The sequence below is a fragment of the Scyliorhinus canicula genome, chromosome 8 (assembly GCF_902713615.1).
Source record: "Scyliorhinus canicula chromosome 8, sScyCan1.1, whole genome shotgun sequence".
In the NCBI taxonomy this organism is placed as follows: Eukaryota; Metazoa; Chordata; class Chondrichthyes; order Carcharhiniformes; family Scyliorhinidae; genus Scyliorhinus; species Scyliorhinus canicula.
This window is the reverse complement of record NC_052153.1, coordinates 53519898-53532410: the sequence shown is the minus strand read 5'-3', so window position 1 is coordinate 53532410 and position 12513 is coordinate 53519898. Positions and strand designations below refer to the sequence as shown.

At 48.6% G+C, this 12513-nt stretch overlaps 1 protein-coding gene and 1 long non-coding RNA gene across 5 annotated transcripts in view; one reads left to right on the top strand and one right to left on the bottom strand.

Annotated features, from left to right (window-relative positions):
- Nucleotides 1-12513, top strand: part of LOC119970262 (tudor domain-containing protein 7-like) — a 210945-nt gene that overhangs the window by 75077 nt on the left and 123355 nt on the right. For all 4 annotated transcript variants that reach the window (XM_038804596.1, XM_038804593.1, XM_038804594.1 and 1 more), the window contains exon 5: nt 6656-6747. In XM_038804596.1, coding sequence (XP_038660524.1) covers nt 6656-6747 — 92 coding nt within the window. The remainder of the gene's footprint in view (nt 1-6655; nt 6748-12513) is intronic.
- The window catches only part of LOC119970263, a 57791-nt gene that overhangs the window by 28640 nt on the left and 16638 nt on the right, over nt 1-12513 (bottom strand). The gene's annotated exons all lie outside the window — the stretch shown is intronic.

Sequence of the window (12513 nt, the reverse complement as noted above, 5' to 3'; positions counted from 1 at the left end):
CTACGCCGGGCTACTAGAGATGCAAAGGCCAGGGTACCGGCCTCTCTCGCCTCCTGCACTCCCGGCTCCGATGCTACCCCAAAGATCGCGAGCCCCCAGCCCGGTTCCACCCTGGAACTGACCACCTTGGACGAGGCCCCCGCCACCCCCTTCCAAAACCCTCCAACGCCGGACACGCCCAGAACATGTGGGTGTGGTTCGCCGGGCCTCCCGAACACCTCCCACACCTGTCCTCTTCCCCCAAAGAACCGGCTCATCCTGGCCCCAGTCATGTGCGCCCTATGCAGCACCTCAGCTGAATTAAGCTGAGCCGTGCGCAAGAAGAGGACGAGTTCACCCTCCCCAGGGCGTCCGCCCACGTCCCGTCGATTTCCTCCCCTAGCTCCTCCTCCCACTTCGCTTTCAGCTCTTCCACCGAGGCCTCCTCCTCCTCCTGCATCACCTGATAAATTGCCGAGATCCTACCCTCACTGACCCACGTCCCCGAGAGCATCCTATCCTGCACCCCCCTAGGCGGCAGTAGCGGGAACTCCGCCACCTGCCGCTTAACAAACGCCCTAATCTGCATATACCTGAAAGTATTCCCAGGGGGGAGACCCCACTTCCCCTCCCAACTCCTCTAAAGTCGCAAACTTCCCATCGAGGAAAAGGTCCCCCATCCGCCTGATGCCTGCCCTATGCCAACTCAAAAACCCACCATCTATTTTCCCTGGTGCAAACCAGTGATTGCCCCATATCGGGGCCCACACTGAGGCCTTCACTTCCCCCCTATGCCGCCTCCACTGCCCCCAAATTTTGAGGGAAGCAACCACTACTGGACTCGTAGAGTACCTTGCTGGGGGGAGTGGGAGCGGGCCAATGCCTCCAAACTCGTACCCACACAGGACGCCACCTCCAAACTCTTCCATGCGGCCCCCTCCCCCTCCATCACCCACCTACGAATCATTGCCACATTCGCAGCCCAGTAATACCCACACAAGTTTGGCAACGCCAAACCGCCAACCTCCCTGCCTTGCTCCAGGAATACCCTCCTCACTCTCGGGGTCTTAATTGACTGGAGGACCCCCCCCCCAGTTCTTCGAATTCCTCAGCGCCATGGCTAAGGGCTCAATCGCTAACGCGAAGAGCAGGGGAGACAAGGGATACCCCTGCCTCGTCCCCCGGGACAGCCGGAAGTCCTCCGACCTCCTCCCATTCGTCACCACACTCACTACCGGGGAACTGTACAGCAGCCTCACCCAGCTAATGAATCCCTCACCAAACCCAAACCTCCTCAGCACTTCCCACAGGTAGCTCCACTCCACCCTGTCAAAAGCTTTCTCAGCATCCATCGATGCTACTATTTCCGCTTCCCCATCCGCCGACGTCATCATCATGACATTAAGAAGCCGCTGCACATTGACATTCAGCTGCCTCCCCTTCACAAACCCCGTTTGGTCCTCGTGGATAACCATCGGGACCACATCTTCCACCCACCTAGACAGTATCTTAGCCAACAGCTTTGCGTCCACGTTGAGGAGCGAGATCAGCCTGTAAAACCCACACTGGAGGGGTCCTTATCCCGCTTCAGGATCAGTGAGATTATTGCTCTAGACATCGTCGGGGGCAAAGCCCCCCCCCTCCCTCGCCTCATTCAGGGTCCTCACAAGCAGCGGGCCCAGCAGATCTGAGAACTTCTTATAAAACTCCACCGGGAACCCATCAGGTCCCGGTGCTTTCCCTGTCTGCATGCTCCCCAGCGCCTCCATCAGCTCCCCCAACTCGATTGGGGCCCCCAGACCCTCCACCTGCTCATCCTCCACTCTTGGGAACTGCAGCTTATCCAGAAAGCGGTCCATCCCGCCCACCTCCCTAGGGGGCACCGACCAGTACAGCCCCTCGTAAAAGGATCTGAACACCCCATTAATGTCCCTACCACTCCGCACCAGGTTCCCTCCTGCACCTGTGACTTCCCCTATCTCTCTCGCCGCCTCCCACTTCCGGAGCTGGTGGGCCAGCATCCGACTTGCCTTCTCCCGGTACTCATATACCGCCCCCTGCGCCCTCCTGCACTGCGCCTCTGCCTTCCGGGTGGTCAGTATATCGAACTCTACTTGGAGACTGCGCCGCTTCCTCAAAAGCCCCTCTTCCGGGACATCCGCATACCTCCTGTCCACCCTTCCATTTCTTCCACCAACCTCTCCCTCTCAACCCTCTCCCCCCTCTCCCTGTGTCCCTGAATAGATATCAGCTCCCCTCTAACCACCGCCTTCAGCGCTTCCCAGACCACCCCAACTTGCACCTCCCTGTTGTCATTAGCTTCCAAATACCCCTCTATACCCCTATGGACCCGCCCACATACTTCCTCCTCTGCCAGAAGCCCCACATCTAACTTCCACAGCGGGCGCTGATCCTTCTCCTCCTCCCCCCCCCCCCCCCCCCCCAGCTCCAGGTCCACCAAATGCGGAACATGGTCAGATATGGCTATCGCCGAATACTCCGCCCCCACCACTCTCGGGATTAGCCCCCTGCTGAGAACAGAAAAGTCAATCCGGGAATAAGCCTCGTGTACATGGGAGAAAAAGGAAAACTCCCTACCTCCCGGCCTCAGAAACCTCCAAGGGTCTACCCCTCCCATCTGATCCATGAACCCCCTCAGCACTGAGGCCGCCGCCGGCCTCATGCCCGTCCTTGACCTCGAGCAATCCAGAGATGGATCTAACACAGTATTAAAATCCCCTCCCAAGATCAAGCCCCCCGTCTCCAGGTCCGATTCATTCGCCGCATGAAGACCACATCGTCCCTGTTGGGGGCATACACATTAACTAGAACCACCCGCTCCCCTTGAAGCCTACCACTCAACATTCCGTATCTACCTCCACTGTCTGCCACCACATTCCGACGCCACAAACGACAAGCTGTTGCCAACTAAAATCGCCACCCCTCGATTCTTCGCGTCTCGCCCCGAATGAAACACCTGTCCAACCCAGCCTCTTCTCAGCCTCCCCTTCCATTGTACTACCGTAAGTCAGCAGACTCCTGCTGACCCCGGCTGCTCCCACCATCCTCCCCCCAATGCAACACAACCACCATTCCCCCCTCCCAGTGCCGGCCCCGTCCACTGCTCCTCCAGCGCGGGAAGAAAACCCGCACTTCCATCCCAAACCCCGCCCCCCCCGACCCAACACACGGGAAAAAGACGGGCACATGACCCAGCGTGACCGCGAACAGCTCCCCAGCCCTCCACCAGTGAAAAAATGAAAAAGCACCCAAATAAATTAATAACAGCCCCAAAAAGCAGAAAAGCAAAAAGGCATCATCAAACACAACCAATAAAAACGAAAGGATACCAAGGAGGACAAAGCCTCCAGACTGTGTACATCATTCCCCAGCCCCCCAGCCCTCAGTTCGAGTCCAGCTTCTCTGCCTGGACAAAGGCCCAGGCCTCCTCCGGAGGATCGAAGTAGAGCTGGCGATCCTTGTAAGTGACCCAGAGGCGGGCCAGCTGTAGCAGGCCAAACTTCACCCCCTTCCTGTGAAGCACTCCCTTCGCCCGATTGAAACCAGCCCTTCTCTTCGACACCTCCGCGCTCCAGTCCTGATAGATCCTGATCTCTGCATTATCCCACTTGCTGCTCCTTTCCTTCTTCGCCCATCTCAGCACACACTCACGGTCAACGAAGCGATGAAATGGACCAGCGCCGCCCTAGGCGGCTCGTTCGGCCTGGGCTTCCTCAACAGCACTCGATGGGCACCCTCCAGCTCCAAGGGTCCCTGGAACGACCCCGCGCCCATTAACGAATTCAGCATCACAGCCACGTAGGCCCCCAAATCCTAACCTTCCAGCCACTCCGGGAGTCCCAGAATCCGCAGGTTCTTCTGACGGGAGCGGTTCTCCATCTCCTCTATGCTCGCTAGCCACTTCCTGTGGAGCGCCTCGTGCAACTCCACCTTCACTGGCAGGCCCAGGAGTTTGTCCTCGCTCTCCGAGGCCTTTTGCCATAGCTCTCGGATCTCTGCACCCTGAGCCGTCTGAGTCGCCATGAGCTTGTCCAGCGAGGCCTTAAACGGTTCCAGGATCTCAGCCTTCAGCTCTCTGAAGCTGCTCCTGCGCCCACTGCTGCCACGCTGCCGGTTCCCCGCCCGCCGCCATCTTGTTTTTCCTGCCTCGCACCTTTCTCTGCTCCAAAGCCGATTTTTTGACCGCTCTGCTCCTGGTCCAGACCATCCACCGGCAGATAAGCACAGTGGATGTGTTCCCACACGGGGAAAAGTCCAACCAGCACCGCTATGGGCCCTTAAAAGAGCCCAAAAGACCAAAAATAGCGGGAACTACCAAACATGCGGCTTAGCCCCGCATCACCGCAACTGGAAGTCCGAGATCATGAATTAATGATTTAACAACTCTACCATGGTGAGGAAATCTAATTGAACAGGCTTTTAAGGTTTAAAACATCATCTCAGAACTGAACTGGGTCTGCTAGATTGCCAACTGTCCAGTTCAATTTGAGGAATGAAATCCCAATGCAGTCTTTAATAGGGGCCTAATAGCTTCAACTTTCTTGATGGTGAATTGGAGGAAGTTATAATTCACCAGGATTTGATACCAGGCAAGCAATCCAACAACAGAGACAATCAAGGATTGAAACAGTTGATATTAGAAGTGGATTCCAAAACCTCTAGGATTTAACTTTCAGAATTAAAAATTAATCTGCTGAACAGTATTCCATGCAACCCAGGAGAAATATCCTAGTGGCATAAAAAATAGGTTGTGCTTTACTTGTTTTTCAAATACTTGTTTAATCTAAAAATATTGGAAGGACAGGGCAGTAGATGCATGGGAACGCTGTCACCTGCAAGTTCCCCTCCAAGCCACATACCTATATTGCCATTCCTTTACAGGTCAAAATTCTGGAACTCTCTTCCGAACAATATTGTGGGTGTATGTGCACCACATGGACTGAGGAGGTTCAAGAAGTTTGCTCACCACCACCTTCACAAGAAGAATTAGGGATGGTCTCACCAATGCAAAATCATTGTGTGAATGTTTTTTTTGCAAAGGCAGTTGGAGATTACATGAAAAGAAAACTTGCCTACATTTAAATAGTATTTTGCTTACATCACGAGTGATGTCAAGAGCATGTCTGACAAAGTTGAAGATTTAATGACCAGCTCAGTCAGGTTGTGCAGAAATACTGTACGAGAAAGTCTGTATTCTTCACGCAAAGGAAAAAATAGGATGCAAAGTGGATTTGATAGATTAGTTTCCGAAAACAAAGGCCATACTGTAACTGGCTGTAATCTGAAGTAAATAATATAACCGACTTCAACCCCTTTCTCGGGTGATGGGAAGAGCTTCTTTTTTTAAACATAGCTATAAAAAGAGCCAGTCATTGCAGAATTGTGCCATCAAAAACAAAACTCCATTAAAATTTAAACTAAGACTGCAGTCTGTGGAAGACCTAGCCTAAGCTATAACCCCAATTTCAGAGACAAAGTGAAAATGAAAATCGCTTATTGTCACGAGTAGGCTTCAATGAAGTTACTGTGAAAAGCCCCTAGTCGCCACATTCTGGTGCCTGTCCGGGGAGGCTGGTACGGGAATCGAACCGTGCTGCTGGCCTGCTTTAAAAGCCAGCGATTTAGCCCAGTGAGCTAAACCAGCCCTTTCTGGAACTAGCAGTTTTTATCCAAAGTGTTATAAATGATCAGATATCTATGCAAATATACAGTCTAACCAAAGTAAGCTGGTTAATAACAAATGGAAGGTGACTTTGTGATGAATATCGGAATTTCAAATATATTGTATTATATGTAATTGGTGCAGTAAGGGTTAAAAGCCTGCATTGGTGTGTATGACTGCTGGAGTAGTGATTTTAAAAAGAATGAGACAAGAGTTTAAAAAAAAAACCCAATTGCAATACTGGTTCCCTCCTGGAATAAATGACACCTCAATTAGTAAATTATATCTTTTGATTTGTTTGGCCATTTTGTCTGAAATGTCCATCGCATATGGATCGGCTGGATTGAGAGGCTCATTTTAAAATCCTGATTTGTGATTATTCGTCTGCAATGACTAGATCTATAACTTGTCAGGCTGTGAACCATCTGGAACTGCTGCAAAAGTGTTAACGCTCCAATGGACTCATACATGGGTAGCATGGTGGTTAGCATAAATGCTTCACAGCTCCAGGGTTCCCGGTTCGATTCCCGGCTGGGTCACTGTCTGTGTTGAGTCTGCACGTCCTCCCCCTGTGTGCGTGGGTTTCCTCCGGGTGCTCCGGTTTCCTCCCACAGTCCAAAGATGTGCGGGTTAGGTGGATTGGCCATGCTAAATTGCCCGTAGTGTCCTAATAAAAGTAAGGTTAAGGGGGTTTGTTGGGTTACGGGTATAGGGTGGATACGTGGTTTGAGTGGGGTGATCATGGCTCGGCACAACATTGAGGGCCGGAGGGCCTGTTCTGTGCTGTACTGTTCTATGTTCTATTTTTGATGTTGTGTTTTAAGTTAATGCCTGGATATTCACCCTGTCCAAAGTTACCAAAAACACCAAGCATATCCAAATGTCCCTATATTTTTTTATTACATTTCATTGGAAAAAGACCTCTGCAATAAAAGTAGATTACTAATTAAGATTTCCAATCTTATTATCATTTTGCGTGTTTTGCTTTTATAGATCTGAGAAAAGGCCGACTGTGACATTTCCTCCCAGATTTCAAAAAGAACTTCAGGTGCATTTAGCCAAAAATATTCCAAGTGGACATAATGGTATGTAGATAGCTTTAACTTGTGCATGTTGCAATTCATGTACCTACATAGTAATATTTTTATGTCAATGCTGATTATGGAAGCCTGCCGTAAACATTTAAAATTAGAATATGTATAGAATTCGATCAATCCTTGTGGCGACCTTGAGAGGTGTGGGTTTGGGAGCTGGAAGAGAGATCCAGCCTTCAACTATTTTGACTTGTTACAATTGAGCATTAGAGAATGAAAGCAATTACCATAAAGCCCTGTCAAAAACTCTGCCCTCACCACTGTTTCAGCTGAACCAGGTCAATTCAACCCTGTATCATATTCAGTATGTGTGCCGCCTACTTGACTTGAGCATTAGAATGGAAGGCATAGAATTCCTGCAGTGCAGAAGGAGGTCGTTTGGCCCATCGAGTCTGCACTGACCTCTGAAAGAGCACCCTACCTAGGCCCACTCCCCTGCAATCCCATTACCCTAACTAATCTTTGGATGCTAAGTGGCAATTTAGCATGACCAATCCACCTAACCTGCATATCTTTGAACTGCCTGCCTCATGTATCCCAATTAATGTTGAAACCATCATCCATATGGTTCAATTTTCTTTCACTTAATCCTCAAAGTAATATTGTTCACAACATTAGAGTGAGACATTCACAGATCAATTAAACATAGGATAACTATTATTGACACCAATTAAACGTGCACTTAAAGCAAAACCATGGGAGTTTAAGGGGTGGCACGGCACAGTGGCACAGTGATTAACACTGCACAGCGCCAGGGACCCGAGTTCAATTCCAGCCTTATGCGACTATCTGTGTGTAATTTGCACGTTCTCCCCGTGTCTGCATGGGTTTCCTCCAGGTGCTCCGGTTTCCTTCCACAGTCCAAAGGTGTGCAGTTAAGATGGATTGGCAATGCTACATTGCCTCTTTGTATTCAAAGTGGGGTTACGAGGATAGGCTGGGGAATATCAATACAACCATGTGCAACTTTAGAGACACCTAACTATCAGCTGTCACTTTTCCATATGGAATTAACAGGCATATAATCTCCATGGCCTTGTTCTGTCTATGTATGCATCTGCTAGCCTCCCGAATTGTGGTTAGCGCTGTTGCTTCACTGCGCCAGGGTCCCAGGTTTGATTCCCGGCTTGGGTCACTGCCTGTGCGGAGTCTGCTCTGCACGTTCTCCCCACGTCTGCGTGGGTTTCCTCCGGGTGCTCCGGTTACCTCCCACAATTCCCAAAAGACGTGCTGTTAGGTCATTTGGATTGTTTGACTTCTCCCTCTGTGTACCCGAACAAGTGCCTGAATGTGGCGACTAGGGGCTTTTCACAGTAACTTCATTGCAGTGTTAATGTAAGCCTACTTGTGTCAAATAATAATAAAGATTATTATTAAAAAACCTTATTACGGAATCTGTCCATATGAACGGACAACTGGAGGGATCAGTTCTAATTGAAAAGTTACAGGTCAAAGTTAATTTAATATAAAGAGAAATCAATAGTGGTCCCATTTGATCAACCCTCTTTAACAATGTGTTAGGAAAATCAAGGTAGTTTAAAGAGATTTATATTTGTATTGGTAAACATTAGAAAGCAGGTATAGTTTTAAGGGAGTTTAACGTAATGTTTCTGCCTGGAAGAGTAAAGCCTATAGTTAGATTCATGCTTGGACAACGATGTTATATGTATGAGGGGTTGGTTTCAATTCCAACTGTGTTTCTATCTAGAGGGCTATGGCGTGAAGAATAAATAAAAGGTATAAGCATGTGGATGTTGCTTAACAACTAGGGCCTTGTAAGGTTGAGAAGCTTTTAAGTTTTAACTAGATATTTGATTGCAGTTGAAGATATCTAGTGAGAGAGAAGACAGCTCTCACAGCTGCCAATAGCAGTTGGTTTTGAAGGCTAGAGAAGGAACATCTCTCTCAGCTTTGTTAGAAGAAAAGCCATACCGTGGAGTAATGGTTGAGATCTGAAGAGCAAGTAGTTAAGGAAGCTGAAGAAATGAAGATAAGTTTCCAAGATTTCTGAGGTCAAAGGTACTAGAACTAGCTGAGAAATGCCAGAAAGTTCAGCTAAAACATGCTCACGGATGCTCAGTTTGTGTTCCGCCAGGGTCACTCAGCTCCTGATCTCATTACAGCCTTGGTTCAAACATGGACAAAAGAGCTGAATGCCAGAGGTGAGGTGAGAATGTCTACCCATGACGTCAAGGCAGCATTTGTCCAAGTATGGCATCAAGGAGCCCTAGCTAAATTGGAGTTGATGGGAATAAGAACATAAGAACTAGGAGCAGGAGTAGGCCATCTGGCCCTTCGAGCCTGTTCCGCCATTCAATGAGATCATGGCTGATCCTTTGTGGACTCACCTCCACTTTCCCGCCCGAGCACCATAATCCTTTATTCCTTAATTTGTCAAAAAACTATCTATCTTTATCTTCAATCGGGGGAAAAACTCTCCATTGGTTGGAGTCATACCTGTCACAAAGGAAGGTGGTTGTGGTAGTTGGCAGTCAATATTCTCAGCTCCAGGACATTGCAGGAGTTCCTCAGGGTAGTGTCCCCGGCCCATCCATCTTCAGATGCTTCATCAATGACTTCCCTTCTATCGTACAGTCAAAAGTGGGGATGTGTAGGAATATTTGCGGATCACTGCACAAATGTTCAGCACCATTCGCGACTCCTCATATGAAGCAGTCCATATGCAAATGCAGAAAAATCCAGGCTTGGGCTGACAAGTGGCAAGTTACATTCACGCCACACAAGTGCCAGGCAATGACCATATCCTACAAGAGAGGATCTGACCACTGCCCCTTGACATTCAATGTCATTACCATCGCTGGATCCCCCACAATCAACATCCTGGGGGTTACCATTGATCAGAAACTGAACTGGAGTAGCCATATTAATACTGTGGCTACCAGGACAGGTCAAAGGCTATGAATCCTACAGTGAATAACTCACCCCCTGACCACCCCCAAAGCCTGTTCACCATCTACAAGGCACAAGTCAGGAGTGTAATGGAATACTCTCCACTTGTCTGGATGAGTGCAGCTTCAAAAATACTCAAGAAGCTCGACACCATGCAGGATAAAGCAATCCGCTTGATTGCGCCACCTTCCACGAAGATTCAACATCACTGATGAACAGTGGCAGTTGTGTGTATCCTCTACATGATGCACTGCAGTAAATCACCAAAGTTCCTTAGACCAGTGTTTTTCAAACATTTTTTCCGGGGACCCATTTTTACCAACCAGCCAACCTTCGGGACCAACGCCGGCCGACCTTCACAACCCCTGCCGGCAGACCTTCGCGACCCACCATCTTCTCTTACCTTGTTTGCTGCTGTCAGAATGGAGGAATCGCAATCGCGCCTAAAGCACGTGACGTCGTCGTTCGGGAGGTGTGCCCTGCTTTCTGCCTCCCTTCAGGCAGGAAGATTACATTGCATTTAAAAATTTATCTTCTCCTGCTCCTCCTATTGCACAAACCTACCTTGGCTAATAAATGGAAGGGTTCCAGATGTCTCCTTAACCACCTTTGCAACCTGTTCTGCAGGGATCTGTGGACATTCACTCCAAGGTCTCTCCCTTCCTCTACACTTCCTAATATCCGCCCATTTAATTTGTAATTCTTTGCCTTTTTTGACCTCCCCAAATGCATCACCTCACACTTCTCTGGGTTGTATTCCATTTGCTGAGTTTCTGTCCACTTGGCCAGACCAGTAACTGCTTCATACTTTGAAAGATGTGAAGGATAAAGTATTTGCTCCTGTAACAATTTGCATTTCATTCAATTCTGAGGTGTGGGCTGATTGGCTGGCCAGAATGTTCTTTTGCTTCTCCACTTGTTTTCTTTCCTGTATGAATAGTACGTTATGCTCAATTGTGTTCCGAATGAAGCAAAAATGTGGACATGGGCTGGTTGGCCGAATGTGTTGGTATATTCAATGTCATTCAGTGTAACACAGGATTTGGCTACTTAGGTGCTGATAGCTCAGTCAGTTTTGGGATCAGAAATAGAAAAGAAATTCGGAAAAGAATGAGAAAAAAAGTACCTTCACATTCTGGGTGAAATCTTGCCTTTAAATGCTAGCTGATCAGTTTTCCTTATTGGAGCTCACGGAACCATGCGGTTCTGTGCATGCGCGCTGATGAGCGGACACGCATGCGCTGTGTGCTTGCATATTTTTATATGGTCGATCTGTCGTGTTGAAGGCTGCTCACAGCCGGCATTGTCAAAAGCCGACTGTTGCGCACGAATTTGGCAATCGGGAGCACCACGACGGAAGGCTCCACGACCCTCCCGACACCCGCCCCGCCCGCAACCCACCCATGGGTCGCAATCCCAACTTTGAAAATACCTGCCTTAGACAGCACCTTCCAAACCTACGACGACCACCATCTGGAAGGACAAGAACAGCAGATACCTGGGCACCCCACCACCTGGAGGCTTCCCTCCAAGACACTCCCGACCCTGACTTGGAAATATATCGCCGTTCCTTCACTGTCAGTGGGGTAACATACTGGAACTCCTTCCCTAACTGCACAGTGACTGTACCTACACCCCAAGGACCGCGGGGGTCCAAGAAGGCAACTCACCACCACCTTCTGAAGGGCAACTAGGACTGGGCAATATATGCTGGCTTAACCAGCGATGCCCACATCCCGTAGACATATTAAAAAAAAAAAATATCTGAAATTATTTTCAGGTTTGTGAGATTTTACTACAGCCTGTGGAAGTTGAAATAACTATAGAAATCGGTGGCTGAATCTGTGTAAAAGCAATTAAGACACAGGAAACCTAAAGGGGTTGGTGTCAAATTCTGTACTAGATTGGCTGTTAAAAGTGGAGTCAAAAGCGTCATTTGTAAAACCAGGCCTGGATTTCGGTATGCAAACCGCTAAGGGAAAGATCATAAAACATAGGAGCAGAATTAAGCCACTCGGCTAATCAAGCCTGCTCTGCCATTCCATCATGGCTGATATTTTCCTCATCCCCATTCTCCTACCTTTTTTCCCCATATCCCCTTATTGATCAAAAACCTACTATCTCTGTTTTAAAGACACTGTGATTTGGCCTCCACAGCCTTCTGCGGCAAAGAGTTCCACAGATTTACCACCCTCTGGCTGAAGAAATTCCTCCTCATCTCCATTTTAAGGATTGTCCCTTTAGTCTGAGATTGTGTCCTCTGCTTCTAGTGTTTCCTACAAGTGGAAACATTCTCTCCATGTCCACTCTATCCATGCCACGCAGTATCCTGTAAGTTTCAATAAGACCCCCCCTCATCCTTCTAAACTCCAACGAGTACAGACCCAGAGTCCAAAACCATTCCTCATACAACAAGCTCTTCATTCCAGGGATCATTCTTGTAAATCTCCTCTGGACCCTTTACAAGGCCAGCACATCCTTCCTTAGATATGGCCCCAAAACTGCTCACAATACTCCAATACTGTTTAAAAAAGGAGGTAGGCAGAGAGCAGGAAATTATAGGCCAGTGAGCTTAACTTCGGTAGTAGGGAAGATGCTGGTAGTAGGGAAGATGCTGGAATCTATCATCAAGGAAGAAATAGCGAGGCATCTGGATAGAAATTGTCCCATTGGGCAGACGCAGCATGAGTTCATAAAGGGCAGGTCGTGCCTAACTAATTTAGTGGAATTTTTTAAGGACCTTGGGTAACGGGGAGCCAATGGATGTGGTACATCTGGATTTCCAGAAAGCCTTTGACAAGGTGCCACACAAAAGGTTGCTGCATAAGATAAAGATGCATGGCATTA